This window comes from Charadrius vociferus, unplaced genomic scaffold (genome assembly GCF_000708025.1).
Source record: "Charadrius vociferus isolate BGI_N301 unplaced genomic scaffold, ASM70802v2 scaffold26, whole genome shotgun sequence".
Lineage (NCBI taxonomy): Eukaryota > Metazoa > Chordata > Aves > Charadriiformes > Charadriidae > Charadrius > Charadrius vociferus.
In genome coordinates, this window is record NW_009649320.1 from 1,740,700 (window position 1) to 1,758,917 (window position 18,218).

Sequence of the window (18,218 nt, forward strand, 5' to 3'; positions counted from 1 at the left end):
GGCCCCACACTCAAAGGAGAGCTTAGTAGGTGGTACAAAGCTGCAGTCCAATGCCACAGCATCTGCAGTCCAATGTCATAGCAGCTTCCCTGTCACATCGCTCCAGGTGTCAGATGCATCACTCTCGACACATGAAGAGTAACAGTGGGTCTTGCCTATGGGAAGGAGAGAAATATGAGAGGTCTACCTCCCAGACACAGAACTGTTTGCTTATTCAAAAGAAAGAATAAGTAGAGGGTCAGAACTTCCCATGTGCAAAAGACTGTTGAAAAATAGGAATGTCCTCAATTACTGCCACACTGTCGCTCTATTGGTTGCACACACTCTCTCTCTCTCTCTCTCACATCACCTATGAAACTCAACTTCCAAAGAAAGAGGGAGGGATGTTCACAGAATGGGTGAATATTTTTGGTGGCTCTTGAGCCACGCTCAGTCAATTTATCGCAGGTGAGATTCTAACCCAGATATTTACAAAGTTAGTAACATTTATGCTAACTAATTGTCCAGTGCTGGTGTTACTAGATTGAACCAACAAGAACACCTTTGCAGGGAAAAAAGAATACCTTTTGTTAGGCCACAGGAATAGCTGCAAAAATTACACACATCCTTAGGATGCACAAGCCAATCTTCAATTTTATACATCAAGAAATGGCAACAGCTCTAACAAGTCACTATTTCTACCACAAGATAATAATCCTACATGATCTACTTCATGTGTTTCTGCACTATGTGCAATGGCTTCTGTCTTATTGTTTATCTTTTTTCAGGAAAAATGTTTGAGGATTGATTAATGGAGTGATAATTGTTCTCTGTGAAGACTTATACTGGATTTCATCATTCAAAATACACTATTGTCAAGTTACAAACAATAAAAGAGAGGAAATGAGAGTACAAGCTATACATATGCTTGTACAGCTTTCAGGATATTTTCGTGTTAGCTGGCTACACTGAAAGACGGTGTTTATTTGAAATGTTTGAAAGATGAATGCTTATTTAAAAACATATGGATAAATAAAACCCAGGTTAGGTAAAATAAGTACCTAAAGTCACAGAATCACAGAATGGTCAGGGTTGGAAGGGACCTCTGGAGATCATCTAGTCCAACCCCCCTGACAGAGCAGGGTCACCTACAACAGGTTGCACAGGATGGTGTCCAGGCAGCTTTTGAATGTCTCCAGTGTGGGAGACTTCACCCCATCCCCCTGGCATCCTCCCATTAAGTATTTGTATGTATTAATAAGATCCCCCCTCAATCTTCTTTTCTCTAGACTAAAGAGACCCAAGTCCCTCAGCCTTTCCTCATAAGAAAGGTGCTCCAGTCCCCTAATCATCTTTGTTGCCCTTTGCTGGACCCTCTCCAGCAGTTCCCTGTCTTTCTTGAACTGGGGAGCCCAGAACTGGACACAGTACTCCAGATGCGGTCTCACCAGGGCAGAGTAGAGGGGGAGGATGACCTCCCTCTGCCTGCTGGCCGCGCTCTTCTTGATGCACCCCAGGATGCCATTCGCCTTCTTGGCCACCAGGGCACATTGCTGGCTCATGGTCATCCTGTTGTCCACCAGGACTCCCAGGTCCCTTTCCACAGAGCTGCTCTCCAGGAGGTCAGCCCCCAACCTGTACTGATGCATGGGGTTATTCCTCCCCAGATGCAGTACCCTACACTTACCCTTGTTGAACTTCATAAGGTTTCTCTCTGCCCAACTCTCCAGCCTGTCCAGGTCACGCTGTATGGTGGCACAGCCTTCTGGCGTGTCAGCCACTCCTCCCAGTTTTGTGTCATCAGCAAACTTGCTGATGGTACACTCTATCCCTCCATACAGGTCATTGTAGCTCGTTATTTCTGCTCTGTGCAACTCTGTGAATGGTCTGGTATGAGATGCCTTTGTATACTAAACTCTTTGAATGATAAAGGGATCTTGCAATGTAGCTGCTTCTAGAAATCCCTTCAAGAGATTTCCACAATAAAGATGTGGTCAAAGTGGACACATTTGTCATGAGTCCATATTTGTCAGGTGTCCATATCTGTCACATACTAACCAGTTAAGAATCTTCCATAGATTATCATGAATATTACATAGACAAAAATCACAAGCATAGACTAAAATTAGCAAACAAATCCTTCTTTTACTGGTGTATAGAATTAGTATCTATAATAGTCCTAGGAAAATCTAGGAAAGACAGGAATGTAGATGTTGAAAGAACCTCAAGATTTCTCAGTTTCTTGGATAAGGATCTTGACTACCTGTGACAGATATCAGACTAAACAATTCTTAGCTGTCTCCAAAGATGGGAATTTCAAAATCTTCTCAAGAAAAATAATGCATTGTTCAACTTTCCTTACAGTTACAAAGTTTTCTTATCTATCGTACAGTTTGTCTGGAGTAAGTTAACACTATTATTTCTCATACTAACCTCAGTGAACCCGAAAAACAACTGACCACTGTCTCCATAAGGACTTCCTACACATTTGATTAACGGCTGTATTTAATACTTGGCCTTTTTTTCTTAAGCAGAACAAACTCATATTATTTCAACTTATCCTTACAGGTTATCTTAACAAAAACACTTTCTTGGATTCTTTCCCATTTCTTTGTATTCGGGCCTGCCTGCAAAAAGAGTAATTATCTTCATTATCTCCATTATGTTGCTTCACACAACCCTCCCGTGAATAGAATTCAAAGTGACGATGTTTTGTTTGAAACGGCATCATGCTGTTAACTTGTACAACTCCTACTCCTTCTTTATTAGCTGTTTGCTGTACGTGTACTTACTTTCTTCATTTTTAATATAATTCTTGCATTTGTATTTGCTGAATAATTGCTTTTTTTTATTATTTTCAGTCATGTCACCAATTTAGAAAGATCACTCTGAGTTGCAATTTGGTCCTATGTGCTTTGGTCTCTTTCAGTTTCATATTATTCACATATACATCTCTTGTCCCACTTTATAATAGCTATATCGCATTTCTTTAGTTTGGACATGACAACATCCTATGTGACTATGTAAAAAAAATGCTGGTAAAGTAAGATATACCATACCAATTCTCTCTTCCCATACTCTGGACTAATTACTTTTGTGAGAAGGTAACTAGTTTGCTATTAGATGATTTGTTGTGGAAACCTCCAGAGCAGCTGCTTCTTATCACTGTGTTATTGTGCAGATGCTTTTAGATTGATTGTTTAGTAATGAATTAAACAAAGTACCTCTCCTGATACCAGGGTCTGGCTGTTTTATGTTTCCTCAACTACAGCTTTAGCATTTCTTCAGTCTTCTTGTACCTTAATTGGGCTTTATGAGCTTTTGAAGATAATCACTAAAACATGTAAGTGAACTGGCTAGTTTTTTAGGACTTTATCAGATCTTGATGACATGAATACCCTGTTAAATTTCCTGGTTTTTGCTTTTCTGGCCTGTATTCCTACCTCCATTTTTGTTATTAGTTGTTAGTTGTGTTAAGGATATGGTCACAGCGAACATCTTTTTGTGAAGGCTAAAGTAAAAAATTTATATACAACTCCAGCCACTTGCAATCTACTTAGTTGTAACAAGACATCTTGTTACTCTGTTTCTCCAAAAAAGATGTCAAACAAATCTTTTTTCTCCATTTTCAAAGCAAAAAGTAAGGAATGGCAAGCGTTCCTTTCCAGGGAAACCATCCAGGACCTGCTTTGATTGATCAAGTAAAAATTGTGAAACCTTCTCAAACCAAGAGCAAGCACTTCATTTCCCAGCACCTCCCAAAATCAGTAAAGGAACAAGCTCCGTTGTCTTTGAATGCATGGCTCCTGCTTGGTCTGAAAGATGAATGAAGACTTTCGGGAAAAAAAAAAAAAAAGAAAAGTAATGAAGTGTTGAGTCCTTGAAGGAATGCAAATTTGTCATTGATTTATTTAACATAACTTGCAGATAATTACATGGAAATAAAGGAAGAAGTTAGGATTTAAATTCACAGTCCTATGAGTGCCTTCATTTCATGAATGATTCAGCACACAGCGTGACATGTAGATTCAGGCCTAAGAATAGAAGTCCTAGGACAGACTTGGTTTCCCTTTGAACTTCCTTATTTATACAAAAGGAACTCAAGATGGATACTCTGGACAACTGATATCTTGGCAGAGAAAGAATATAAGACACACAGGACATATGGCCAAACACTGCTTAAGTGTAAAAAAGTTTTCATATGCTATTTGTTAAGCTGTAGTTACATTTATTTTGGAAGAGAATTATATTTTATAGGTCTCTCATTGGGAGTATGTTTTCATAAAAAGGAGTAAAGGCAAATGTCATGGTAATTATAACATATTAAAAAAAATGTTACGTCCAATTTTGAGGGAATTTTGCAAGCATGCAAGTCTCGACTTGAATTAAGAAAAGGTTTTGAGACAGATCTTTCATTTCTTGTGCCTCCAAAACTTTCATTGGCAGCAGTGGAAATTCTGGATTGATGAATAAAACATTATCAGATGCTTTGTTTGATCCTAACAGATCAAACGTTTGATTTTGGATTCTATTTTCTTCCCTTAACATTAAAAAACTTCAGCTCAGTGGAAATATATAGAAGTCATTCACCATCCAAGAATACCTCTAAATTCACGTAAGTGTCAACTGAAGACTGGACAGACAAATGAATAAAAGTGCTTGACTCCTACTCCAATGCTAAAATGCTGACTTCAGACTCGTATTATTATGGAAAATTGTATTACCATTTTCCAAGAACTACTACAATATTTTAAAAGTGCTAAAATTAAGTAAAGGAACTAAAGACATATCTAATCTGTGACTCGTTCAAGGAAAATAGCCAGATTAGAAAAGACCACATGAATAAACTAGTTACAAATCTTGAATACTTGTTGCTTTCTTCATTAGCTACTCTCAGAAGCAGCTACATCCCTGACAGGCATATGCTTCACCTTGAGCATTGATTTGCTGATTTAGGGCCCAAGGGCTTAAAGCATAAAAGAGAAACTAAGATATAATTAAGTGCTATTTAATTAGGCCGGCAACTTCAACTTTAATAAATGCTTGTGTACAAACCACACCTTTTTAGCTTGCACTGGATTTTTAAAAAATAAGTTTTATATAACATGCTATCACATAAATTATGCCCCTTGTATCTTCAGCAATGTCTTTGTTGTTTAACTCAACACACTTGTTCTAACCAAATAGTTTTTACTTCAAGTAGTTCAGTTCTGTTTACCATGATGATAAATATGCATTTTGCAACATCTTAAAATTTTCCTAAACGGAATAAATTTTGGGGGTTGAGGAAATTTTTGTTTGCAGTTTTTACAAAACTTAACTATTAGAATAACACTTTACATTACTTTCTGTCATGTTTTAATCAATAGAGAAAATAAAAATAAAGCTTTTGTTATCATCATATTCTAAAATGTGAGCATAAGTTTTATGAACAATCAGAACTATAAGAATTCAGGAGTATCTCAGAGAATCCATATGTTTTAAAGGTGAGTTAACATTTGCAAAATTCTGATTGGAGTCATTTGTTGAAACATGGGCATATTCAGCATTTTGTAGCAATTATTTCAGTAGCATAATTGACAACCTTTACTAAAATTATATGCACTATCCAATAAACCATCCTTGATTGGAGAAAAAGTATTGAACTTGTAAATGCATCCTGAAATATACATAACAGAAGTGTTAAGTTTTATTAGGAAATCATGTTTAGAAAGATAAAGAGTATGTATAACACTAAATTACTTCTGTTTTTTGACTTAACTTTATGCTCTGTGTTTGGAGTTCCCCATTTTCTCAAACCAAAATGAAAAACACAGTGAATATGTTTTTTGGAAAATATTTTTTATTATAAAATGTACAGTATATTGACCTTAATATTATAAAACACTGTAATGTATCAGAGTCTTGTAAAGACCAATAATTTATAAAATGAGACCAAGGTCATTGTTACTCTTTCTAGTCTCATAGTCTGATTTAAAAATATATATAAAATATATAATGAATGATTTGACTGTAGTATCCTTAGTAGCTGGAAAAGGTTTGTTCATATGTTAAGGTAACTAATGTCTGCATGTATTTTTATTAAAATAGATCACTCTTATTTGCTAAGTTAGTCTTTGATTTTGAAGAGCTGATAGAAGAATGAACAGAAAGGTTAGTAATCATATTCTATAAGGCTAGATTATGTAAAAGCGCTGCAGGGTATAAAGAAAATTATGTTTTACTAAAGCACTTCTATCACTGCAGCTCATTTATTAACAGTTAATACTTCTTTGGTACTTTTAAGGTGCTTGTTAAAACAAGGAAGAGCTTTGGTCTATTGACAAGAATAGAGTACTTTAGGTCTCAGATGCTATTAGATAGCATGAAAAACCAGACTACACTGTCTTAACAATTTAAAGACCTTTTCCAACATGTTAGTCTCCTCAATTTCAGTATGTCTACTGCCTCCTTTTATTGCAGGGACATCCTACCATATTGAGTACAAAAGCAACACACTTTGCATGAAAATAGGGCTTTTTTCTGCCCTCAGCCTTCCTGGCTTTGTTGCAACAGTACTTTACTTGTTGCACTCGCTTGGCAGTGACTTGAACACTAGTATCCAGCCAAAGGCATCTGTTGCAGTGTTAGAATATGTGTATGTAGGTTGTTTTCGAATCACTGCCTAGTATATTTTTAGCAGTGCATTTATAGAAGCCCGCATCCCTTTGAGTAGGCTGCTGGATGACTAATGACCCCTGAGGGTGGAGGAATTTGTTTCCATACAGACGGGATTGAGCTCCTGTTGTCAGATGTGATTTGTCTGGAAGCTCCCATGTTATTTCTGCTTTAGGAATCCCAATGGCCATGCAGTTCAGTTTTACTGAATTTCCAGGCCTGGCATAGATGACAGGTGCTGGCTCACTGGTGATCCGGGGAGGATAGGCTATCACGATGACAGGCACATTCATAACAGAAGTGCCATACTCTGTGGACACCTTGCACAGGTAAGTGCCCCTGTCAAATACAGAAGCCTCGCGCACTGTCAGTGAGCCATTCTCCAGCAGAGAGAAGCGACCCACAGCCTGGGGAGCATCCAGGACCATCCCATTGGGCAGCGTCCAGGAGATCTGCATCCGCTGGTTTGGCTGGGTGATGCAATGGAGCTGCAGAGTTTCTCCATTGATGATGCTCACCAGGTTGTTGTACTGGTTGCTGATTTCTGGCCTGAGTCCCACCTTCAGGAAGACTACCCGTTCCACATAACCTCCTGGGTTTCTGGCTGTACAGCGGTAAGTCCCAGCATCCCCAGCAGAGAGGCTGCTGATGTGTAAGATGCCGTCCCTCTTATGGTAAAATCTGTGCAGACGGCTGCCACTCAGCACTTCAGTGCCGTTGGGAAGGATCCACCTTGTGCTGGGCTTGGGGTTCCCCTGGACAGAGCAGTTCAGATTGATGCTGTGCCCAGCAATGGCTGTGATCCTTTCATTGACAGGGTCTTTGAAGGAAGGTTTCTCCACCTGGTCTGTGATGAGGAGCTGCACAATCAGTCTCGCTTCCCCTCCTTCATTCCGTCCGATGCATATGAGCTGCACCGCATCTGTCTGCCTCACCTCTCTGATGTCCAAAGTACCATTGCGATGCACGGTGATTCTGTTCCCATAGTAGGGAGCTGGCAGGATTACTCCTTCTGGAAAAGCCCAAAGGACCCGTGGAGCAGGGATGCCTTCAGCTTTGCAGTCAATAAGTTTCCGGCTATCCCTGATGGCTGACTCCCTCACAGATGTTATTGCACTGAGATGACCATTGATTCTGGGAGGCTGAACGTTAACATGGATCCAGACGATTTTCCGATCTTCTCCGGCACTGTTCCGCACCACGCAAGTATAGTTACCACTGTCAGATCTTTGGGCCTTTTGGATGAGGAGGGTGCCATCCCTATAGACCTGGTATTTGTCAGATAGGGCAGGAATGGGCCTGTTTGTTGGGGAGAGCCAAGTCACTTTGGGAGTGGGTTCTCCTTTGGCTTCACATGCTACTGTCACAACGTCACCATAGGGTACATTAATAATGACGTATGTTTTGTTCTTGATAGTTGCAGGCTCAGCCACTACTTTGACCCGCACTTTCATCTCATCCTTCCCAATCTGGTTCTCAGCATAGCAGGTGTAGTCCCCTTCCTCTCTCAGTCCAACATCATTGAAATACAGGGTTCCATTATTGAAGACCACGTATCGCTTTGTCCGGCTGCCGCTGTCATCTGACTGCATGAAGGTATTGATCATGCTGCCATCTGGGAGACCCCAGGAGATCTCAGGATTTGGCAGACCCGTGGCTACACAGTCAACTTTCAGGTCCCCTCCGTACTTGACCTTGTGGTTATTCTCATTCTTATGTTCTATTTTTGCTGGTTTCATCATCACGTTCACTTTGAGGACCACGTAGTCATCCCCGATCTTATTGCGGGCCACACACAAATAGTCTCCTGCATCTTTATCTGTAACTGAATGGACAACCAAAGTCCCATTGCTGAATACTTTGATTCTAGTCTCCAAGCTACTGTAAAGAAAGAAAAAAAGAACAGAACATGAGCTGCAAAATCACATTTTAGGTATTAATTATTGAGTGAAAGCTGGGGGAAAAATCCCAATAACTCAACAATACTGAAAAAAAGGAGAGCGGCACTGCTATTGTTAGATAATTAGATGGTCTGAAATGTCCAAGATTTTCTCCACCAAAAAGCAAATGGAAAATAAGTAATTCTACTCACTTGTAACCAAGCAGTTCTACTCTGTTACATTCAATGGCTATAATGGTGTATTTGACATATTAAACAACCATTAAATACCAAATGGTGGCATTTTTTACTCTTCTGACTACACGTGCAGTGCTCTGTAACATTCAAATACAGGATCTCTGAATGATATACACCACACATGTATAGGTGACGGACCATAAATATAGAGTCTGGCACTTGGGTCCTCAGCTAAAAACAAGTCAAGAGGAGCTACTTCATCTGGCCTCAGGTAATCCTTAGAATGATTACAAAGACGCAAAATATTGCTAAGCTTTGAAATATGGAAAAAAAATATTTTCAAGGTGCTCAAAAGCTGTTTTTCCTCTCCACTTCACTATGGAATTGGTGTGTTGTGGTCAAAACTTATTTCCTTAGTAGCCCCAGTTTTCTCCCCAAAGATCTGCTGTATTTGAAAAACAGCCCACATAAAGATCATGAGGGAAAATGAAAAATACCAGTATTTTATTGCTATCACTGTGTAGCATAAAATGAATTCTGGATTTTGTGCTATCTACAGGCTACCTAAATATATTTTTTGTCAGTATGAAAAAAAGATGACTACATTCAGCTATCAAGAAAGTTCCTGATAAAAGTGCATTTTAATTTCAGTACGTTTCTTGTCTGTCTATAGTGCTCAAAGAGCGAGTAATGAATAATTGATAGAGCAGAAATTATGTTTTCAGCAAAATCTTAGAAGAGTTATCGTAGTTTTGGAGAAGTTGTATTTTACTGGAGAAGGTATTGTTTTAAGCATTTATATGCAACTGGGTTTGCAAAGACCTTATTGCAAGGTAACATTTATTTATACAACGATGTTAAAATGATCGTGCTTACTTAAATAATTATAAGATTATTTCTTTGTCCTGTATTTATAGCGTATCATGATTTATACAACACACAAACAAAATTCAGTGATCCCACTTCTCCTGGGGAAAAGCAGGCTCCTATGCAACTCTACGCAAACTAGGCACATTGGAACAAGCAGTACACAAGTTGTATATCTTAACTTTTGCCACTGGACCTTTTACTACATTTACGAGCGGCTGTAAAAGACAAATAGTGGCAGTTTATCCTAAACAGCTGAAGCTGACTTTTCAAGAGTACTATTGTTTTTGTGAAAATTACACTAAGTTATGATTTGGCTATCTTTTGATGCAATTTTAAATTCTTCCTTAAGGATTGGGGTCCCCATTCAAAACTCACAGAAGTCAAGAATGAGACCTGTACAGATATGAATGGTCTTTTGTCTAGTTCATCTAAACAGTAATTTAGCTGTGACACCTCAAACAGCAATTTACCTGTGTAGGGAATCAATCATCCTTTTGGAAGGCAACCTCCATAATATGCGAGGCCAGGGGTCACCAGAAGCACTACAGTCCAGACGCAGGATGCTGCCGTATGTTACATCTGTCCTCTGAGGAGAGCTCCCGGTGATCTTAGCATTAGATGCATGCTTCTTCACATGGAGTTGTATTGTTCTCCTGGCAGCTCCCACCATGTTAGCAGCAATGCACTCGTAGGTCCCACTGTCCTTGGGGGAGACGTTGCGAATATAAAGAGTTCCATTGGGAAAAACAAATAAATTCCCATTGACAAACTGAGAAGGTCGGATGTGTGTGCCATCAAAGACCACCCAGCGGATGCTGGGAGAAGGTGCTGCTTTGGCAGTGCAGTGGATGTTAATACTGCTACCAAGGGGTAAGGAAATGTTCTCTTGCTTATCCTGCTGGATGATGGGGGGTAAGGCTGCAATGTGCAGCCTCACTGCAATGCTGTCAGCTCCTGCGGCATTGCTTGCCACACATTTGTAAACTCCTCGGTCTGAAAAAGTTGCTTGCTTGATAGACAAGGTTCGATTTTCATGAAGCATTATCCTGCTTTCTGTGGTGGTGACTGTCTGCACAATCTTCCTATCTGGGAAAATCCATGAAATATGTGGGCTTGGAGTCCCACTAGCCTGACATTCAATTGCTATGGTCTCTCCAAAATAGACCGTGACATCTCGATAGCGGGAAAGTAAAATTTTGGGCTGGTGGGCTACAACTGTGAGCACAATAATCATTTTATCTATGCCATGCAGGTTCTGAGCTGTGCACAAATACTGTCCACGATCCTGAAGTTGCACATTTCGGATAAGGAGGGTACCGTTTTTCCAGACTTCAAACCTTTGTAACCTGGTATTGGCTGTCATTAGAGCTCCTGGGAAGGTGAGAGGAAAGAAAGAAATGGAAAGTCAAAGGGTTTAAGACATACATCACTGCATTGAAAAATTCTTATGTAAGATTTTAGATTTACTTAATGCCAACTATAACTTCAGATGGATCTTCAGATAATCTCCATAGCTCAAATTAGCCTTTGTTTCAATTGCAGAACTAACCATACTAGCTTGCAAGCTTGTACAGTGTAGGAACTTTTAAGGGCTTTATGCTTCAGGATTCCTCTTAAATCTTTATGTAATTTCTCTTTTCCTTTTGCTAATGGAGATGACACACACATCGATATTTAAGGCAGCAATGTTAACAAACCCATACTCACAAGTATTGCTTGTACCAGGAATAGTGTGGTGAGCAGGACTAGGGAAGTGATTGTCCCTCTGTACTTGGCACTGGTGAGCCCCCACCTTGAATACTGAGTTCACTTTTGGGCCCCTCACTACGAGAAAGACATTGAGGTTCTGGAGCGCATCCAGAGAAGGGCAACAAAGTTGGTGAGGGGTCTGGAGGACAAGTCTTATGAGAAACAACTGACGGAACTGGGGCTGTTTAGCCTGGAGAAAAGGAGGCTGAGGGGAGACCTTATCGCTCTCTACAACTACCTGAAACGAGGTTGTAGTGAGGTGGGGGTCAACCTCTTCTCCCAAGTAACAAGTGATAGGACAAGAGGAAATGGCCTCAAGTTACACCAGAGGAGGTTTAGATTGGGTATTAGGAAAAATTTCTTCACTGAAAAGGTTATCAAGCATTGGAACAGGCTGTCCAGGGAAGTGGTTGAGTCACCATCCCTGGAGGTATTTAAAAGACAGGTAGATGTGGTGCTGAGAGACATGGTTTGGTGGTGGTTTTGGCAGTGTTAGGTTGATGGTTGGACTTGATGACTTTTAAGGTCCCTTCCAACCTAGACAATTCTATGATTCTATGATTCTAAGTGTCATCATCACAAATTCTAACTGCTGTGAATAATCAGAGTTTGCTGCTGTTCCCCCCTCAAAAAATAAACTCATTAAATGGTAGAGGTTTTCTTTTACTACAAGAAATACTGGAAAGTTATTTTTACCTCTAACGATTAGTTGCAATTAGTCGCATTTTATCTACAATGATTAAAAGAGACAGAAATTATTCTTCAGTGTTTTGGACTATTCCTGCAATCATGCCACATTTCTATGCTACAACCCAAGTATTTGTACCCTTATAAAAACGTGTAGAAGAACACATTTTTCTCTGTCTTACCTGTAGAGACTTTTGTCCAAGTAATAAAAGGCTTGGGTTCCCCTACTGCATCACAAGGGATAAAAGCATCTGTTTCAGCAAGGATTGATATGCTCTGAGACGCTCTTGAGATAATTTTAGGTCTTTCTCCATGTATCCCAAAATTAGTGGAAGATTGAATTGCAGTTGAATTGTGTGGCAAAATGCCTCCCACATAAGGCACAGATGGAACTTTTTGATGACGATGATGGCCATTTTTAAAAGGATGAACTGTAGTGGATGTCTGTGGTTTTGTGCGCTGAGAGAGAAAGGCTGGAGCGGTAATCTTCAAAATCGCTGGTGGTGGTGATGTGGTGGTTGTTGTCTGTGGCATTGGAGGCACTGGAATAGCTGTTGCTTTCTGCACTGTAATTCTAGTCGGGGAGACCTGGGCAACGTTCTTCTCATTTGTGTCTTTTGGGATTAGTTGACTAGGGACCACTGGTTTAGGATGCACACTTAAGTGAGGGAATATCCTTGTTCTGTTAAAAAGGAATGGAATTCTGGAACTGGGATAATAGGGAACCCCTTGACTTGGTAGTCTCCCTGCTGTGCCTCTGTTATCTGGAACATAGTTATTTCCAAAAAATCTTGAATTAATATTGTACCTGTTCTGACCCTGATTACCGAACTTGCTTGCAGTGAATGGATTTGTTTTGTGAAATGGAGAAGCTTGTGTTGGGGCAGTTGTTTCTCTCTGAGAGGCAAAAGACTTTTTGTCCTGGATGGTATGTGCCGCATACGCTGTTATCTCTGGTTTGTTTGTGTAGTGAAGAGGCTGTTGTGTTATAAAATAGCGAAATGAACCTTGTGTTACAATATACGGAGGCTTCACTGTGCCTCTTACTGGAACATGCTTTGGAGGCACAACAGTCAGTCTTTGTTTCAGGCTTGGTATCATTCCAGCGGGTGGATGGGGAAGGTTTGGATTTAGCAGTAAACTGTTGTTCGACCTACTGCCATACATCTCTTTGAATTGCTCCTCTTTTGACTGTATGCTAATCCTGTTCTGGCTAGTGGAAGTAGTAGGGTGTAAATTCTGTCTTGAGCTAACTACCATTTTGTCACCATCTGCTTCAACTTGCTTTGCTTCTGGGAACCTTTCTTCATTGAAGGCATTACTTTCCTTGCTGGTAGAATGAAGGAAAGGATGTGAAGTGCTTGAAATGGAAGGGGGAAGAGTGGCAAGTTTTATAAATGGAATAAAGGCAGTGGATGTCGTTGGAGGCTTTTCAGTTGTCTGCAAAGTGGGATCATGATGAACTATATGTGACATAGCTTCATTTTTATCCAAGGAAGATGGCTTTGTCTCAGTCTGAGAAGCAGCAGATTTCTTTGTTTCTCTAAGTGGAAAAGTCTGAGTTTCTGTCATGCTGAAGGATGAGGATAAAGTAATTATCTCATATGGCTGAGGTGGCTCGGTTATTGCTGGTGTTTCTAAAGGTACTGTGGGCTTCCAGGGCTCCTTTGAAACTGAGAGGTCCTTAAAAACTTCCACCGTGCCAACAGGAATACTTAAGTCAGTCATAGTGGGATATATCGGCTGGAATGTTCCAGAGGTTTTTTCATTAACCACAACTTCGGAGTCAAATAGGACAGGCTCTTCTTGAGATGCTGGTTTTGTAGATAGTATCAAGCTGTTCGTATGCTCAGGAGAAGTTGTTGTGCTTGATTGTTCTGCCTCGCTATCCATCGTTTTAGAATCTGCTTTAATGCCCTTCTCCTCAGATATATTGTCTAATGAGTGGTATGTTGGGACTTCACTTTGCTCTGGTTTCAGAGGTGCACTTGACTCTTTCGTGGGAATTGCATCATGTACAACATATGATGATAAAATTGTGATAGGTGCAGTCACTGGAAGTGCTGAGGTTTCACAAGCAGTAGAGTGTGTCACACGTTTTTCTCCAGGTGGAGAAGCAGTAGGCCTAAAGAAGGAAGTTGTGACCACCTCTCTGATTTTGGTAATTTTCTCAAAGACAACCGGATCAGTAACTAATGAAGGAGTGTATTCCACATGCTCCTCTTCCTTAGCCTGTATTTTGACATCGTTTTTAAGATCAGGACTTTCAAGAGTTGCAGCAGAAGTTTTGGTCACAGCTTCAACTTCAGGTGTCCTTGGCATGATAGGCATTGCCTTCGTGGTTAAAACAGGGGGTAAAGGCTTTGGTCTTTGTCGGATTCTGTTTGGCCTCAATCTCCTTCTCCCATACGGCCTTTTTCTAGCACGCTGAGTAACAAGTGAAGGCATGGTCTTTCTATAGGGAGTTGTTGTTGTGGCCACAGTGGTCAATCTACTGATGGAAGAAGTAGTTTTTATCCCCCCTGCTGTTTTATGAAGAGCATTGGTACTTGGGAAAATGAATCTGGCATCTGGTTTTGGAGTAACCAGGTCTTTGCGTTCACCTCCCTGAAAACTCTCTGCATAACTGCTGGACGTGCTTTCTTGAGTATTTCTGTGAGTCTCAGGTTCTTCCTTGCTCTGAACCCAGATGGGTGTGACAGCTATAAAGCTTGTACTTAAGTCTGCCATTTTTGTCTGATCTGTGGATAGTTCTTTGTGCTGGTGCATCAAGTCATTGCTCTTTTCTGTAACAAATGGAGAAACAGATGAAGACATGGTAGTAGAGCCTACAGAGTCTACTGGGATGATCTCATCCAGCTGAGAAGGTGTTAAAACTAGGGTGTCAACATTCGTCGGGTGCACTTCATTTAACTTCACACTTGTCTCCAAGATGCTATCAAGATCCACACTCTGAGATTCAGCTAGGACAGTAGCATCAAGTGGTAGCTCAGCAAAAGCAGAATTTTCCTCTGATGTAGAAGATATACTTCTATCTACATTTTCCACTGTGAATGAGCTGCTCTGAATATTAGGAAAGTTTGTTACAGTTTTTCTAGTTAGAGGTTCTTCAGTGAGAGCATGGGTATTTTCTTTGACTACAACTGAATCCCCAGTCCTGACATCAAGATGCTGCTGGCCTTGTGGCAGCATAGTTTCAGAGACTGGAGTAGAATATGGACCCGATGCAGGGATTTCTACAGAGTATATACTTGCAGGTGTTTCTGAAGCCCTGTGGTCGGAGAAGGGTTCAGTTTCTGACCTTGCTAATATGGACTGGACTGAAAATGCTTTAGTGTTCTGGGAAACAGTGACTGAGAATGGCTCATCTTCACCTACAGGTGACGCATCAGCAGAGGAATCTACCCCGTCAGGTGCTGTCTCTGAAGGTGGAGGGCTGGCTACTGGATGAGGGACTGGAGTAGTTTTCTGCAGGACTGATGGCAGTGCAGTTGTTAAAGAAATGGCTGTAGCTGTTGTTGTTTTAAGAAGATTCTTCCCACGGACCTTTGCCAAAATGTCAGCCCAATGCTGCGGATTAATCTGCTTGCTTGCCATATTAATTCTCCTTCGAGATTCGAATACTCTCCGGCCTTCTGCAACATTGCTGTCTTGGGTTCTATCAGTACTTTTCCAGATTTTCATCTTCCTTCTGGCTTTCTTCCCCTTTTTAATTTGAGCCTCTGGCACCTGATCACTTTTTTGTTTAAAGGATATTTCCCGGTCTTTCAGGTGGTTCTTTCTTCGTGGGAACTCACCGACCCCTCCTGCCCCTGATCCCTCTGCATCATCTATGACCCGCCCTCTTGTCTTTGACAAACTTTTTGAGCCTGGGCGCTTTTTTAGTTTTACCCTTTTAAATGACCTGTCAGACACCATTTTATTTACGGTGACCCTTACAACAAACTGGTCTGATCCCTGCCGATTGACAGCCACACATCTGTAATGGCCACTATCACTGACGTGGCTTTTTGGAATAAGCAAAGTACCATTGTCCAACATATATCCTTTTGAAGAGTTCGACAAATCATTAAGGACCTGGCTGTTTGGAAGAATCCAGCTCAGCTGTGGCTCTGGGATGGCAACTGCATTGCATGGCAAAACTATTGGATCTCCAACATTTTTTTCAACTCTCACTACATCTGAATCAGCTACCTGAGTAGCTGGAGGTTGCACTAGAAGTCTGTAAGCCATTATGTCCACATCATCTCTCACTTGGGCAACACAGTGGTACAAACCACCATCAGTGTAACTCACTGCTTTGATTGTTAGCTGGCCGCTACTGAGAATGGAAAACCTGCTGTCTTTCTGATGAAATGGTGCCTGCAGTTTCGTCCCATCTGGAAAGAGCCACTGAACTGAGGGGCTCTCAGAGGCTTTCACATTGCAGCTCAGCTGACACTCTGACCCTTCCACCACACTCTGCGCTGCCCTCGTGCTCTGGTTTTGCTCTATCATTACCCAGTTTCTCTGGTGCCCGGTGTCTTTGGTACGAATTGTCTGAGAAAACACGGTAGAAAAAGATAGCACCACTTTTTTCCCTGTACTCTGGCGCCTGTTTAATTGGATATTTATAAGCGGTTGCATCACCCAGGAAGGCTCAGCCAGTATTTGAGCTTTTACACCTGTGTAGTAAAGAGCATCATAATCTGAGCCTTGCCTGTACCGATAGCTTATTTTAGGCTCTTTGCTGAGCATAAGTTCCCTCTCTAATTTGACAGGTACTTCACTGTAATAAGCTATTAGCTTCCATAATTTTTCATAGTTTTCTCGATTCATTGGGCATTCAAAATCTAGTGAAATTGTAGCATTTATATCAATCTCCTGAGTCTGGATTTGATTCCACTGAATTTTGGTAGAGCCTGTTGGTTTTTTGATTTCACATTTCAGGTGGACTACATTGCCATGCTCATCAGTCATATTTAGAGTAATGTTCCATGGAGAGGACTGAAGCTCTTCCAGAGGGATTTCATAACTGTCACCATCTTCTTCATCTTGAGTGCTGCTATTCTGCCTCAGTGAGGACTGAATGACAGGTTTCCGACAGGAAATATCTTTCAAGTTTTGAATGTCTTCTTTCTGCAGCTGTTTTGGGCTGCTGCACTTAGGACAGAGCTGTCCCCCTTCATAGGCTTTGTCCTTTTTGCATTTTAAGACACCTGCAAGATAAAAAAAGAAAGGAAAAAAAAAAGGGAAAACAAAAGATAGGTAAGCTGAAGAACTCTGTTAACTCTGTTCTAGAGTTAGAGAACTCTCAAAAGTGGGAAATGGACTGCATGAGGAACACATTATGGCACATCCCACACAAGACAAGGCTTTTAAAATAGCACCTCCTTGTTTTCACAGTCGAACGAGCGCCTGATTCTCAAACTGACCACAGTTTCTTCTGACATTAATGAGAGGATTGAATACTCCATCCTTCTGAAAATTAGATTCGCTGCCTTTGAATAAAATGCCTAGAAACTGAAGTGTTCAGAGCAACATTTTACAAGTGAGTAATAAGCTATGCCATGTCAAAAAGTCTGCATCTGTGCATTGACAGCCTACCCATCTGACTTGTGGATCTAATGGGCAGAGGACTGGGTCCTCTCAGCTTTCACAAATGCAGTGTTTACCTGAGAAATTCTGGCCTTCCTCATTAAATAATCCAGGAAGCTTTTTATTTTTCTCTATTCATTAACAGCAGTACTGGCAATACACAAAACATTCTACTGTAGGTACCAAAATCTGCTGACTAGCTCCTGCACTTGCAAGCTATTTGTCAGCAGCAAAAAAAAAAAAAAAAAAAAAAAAAAAAAAAAAGTGGCACTTCTTGCCTGACCTCTGAAATAACTGTAAACTCTGTAATGATAAAATATAAACTAAACCAGAGTAAGATTGCTAAAACGGGAAATCATAGTCTTGACTCCTCTTTTCTATCAATGCCAGAAAGACTCTGGTCTCCAAAATAAAGTCATATATTTATTACATTGTTCTGCTCACTAGAACATCAGATGTTGTTTTACATATTTAGTTTGGAAACATGTTGTAAACAAAATGTGTTCCAGTTATTCTAAGAATAAGCATCATGCTAAACACTCCTGAGGAGTGAGGGATCTTTGAATGAACAAACAATATATGGGTGGGTTATAAGGCACAATGCTAGGAGAAGGGGAAAGAG

General features: G+C 40.6%; 1 protein-coding gene across 2 annotated transcripts in view; it reads right to left on the reverse strand.

Annotated features, from left to right (window-relative positions):
* Positions 1-5,815: 5,815 nt before the first annotated feature.
* The window catches only part of MXRA5 (matrix-remodelling associated 5), a 17,461-nt gene continuing 5,058 nt past the window's right edge, over positions 5,816-18,218 (reverse strand). The window contains exons 4-6 of one of the 2 annotated variants that reach the window (XM_009889446.1): positions 12,202-17,217; positions 10,054-10,954; positions 5,816-8,517 (exon numbers count right to left, since the gene is read on the reverse strand). In XM_009889446.1, the coding sequence (XP_009887748.1) occupies positions 6,606-8,517; positions 10,054-10,954; positions 12,202-17,217 (7,829 nt within the window). In that variant the 3' untranslated portion in view covers positions 5,816-6,605. Of the gene's footprint in view, positions 8,518-10,053; positions 10,955-12,201; positions 17,218-18,218 lie in introns of those variants that run through there. The other variant, XM_009889448.1, reaches the window with a different exon arrangement.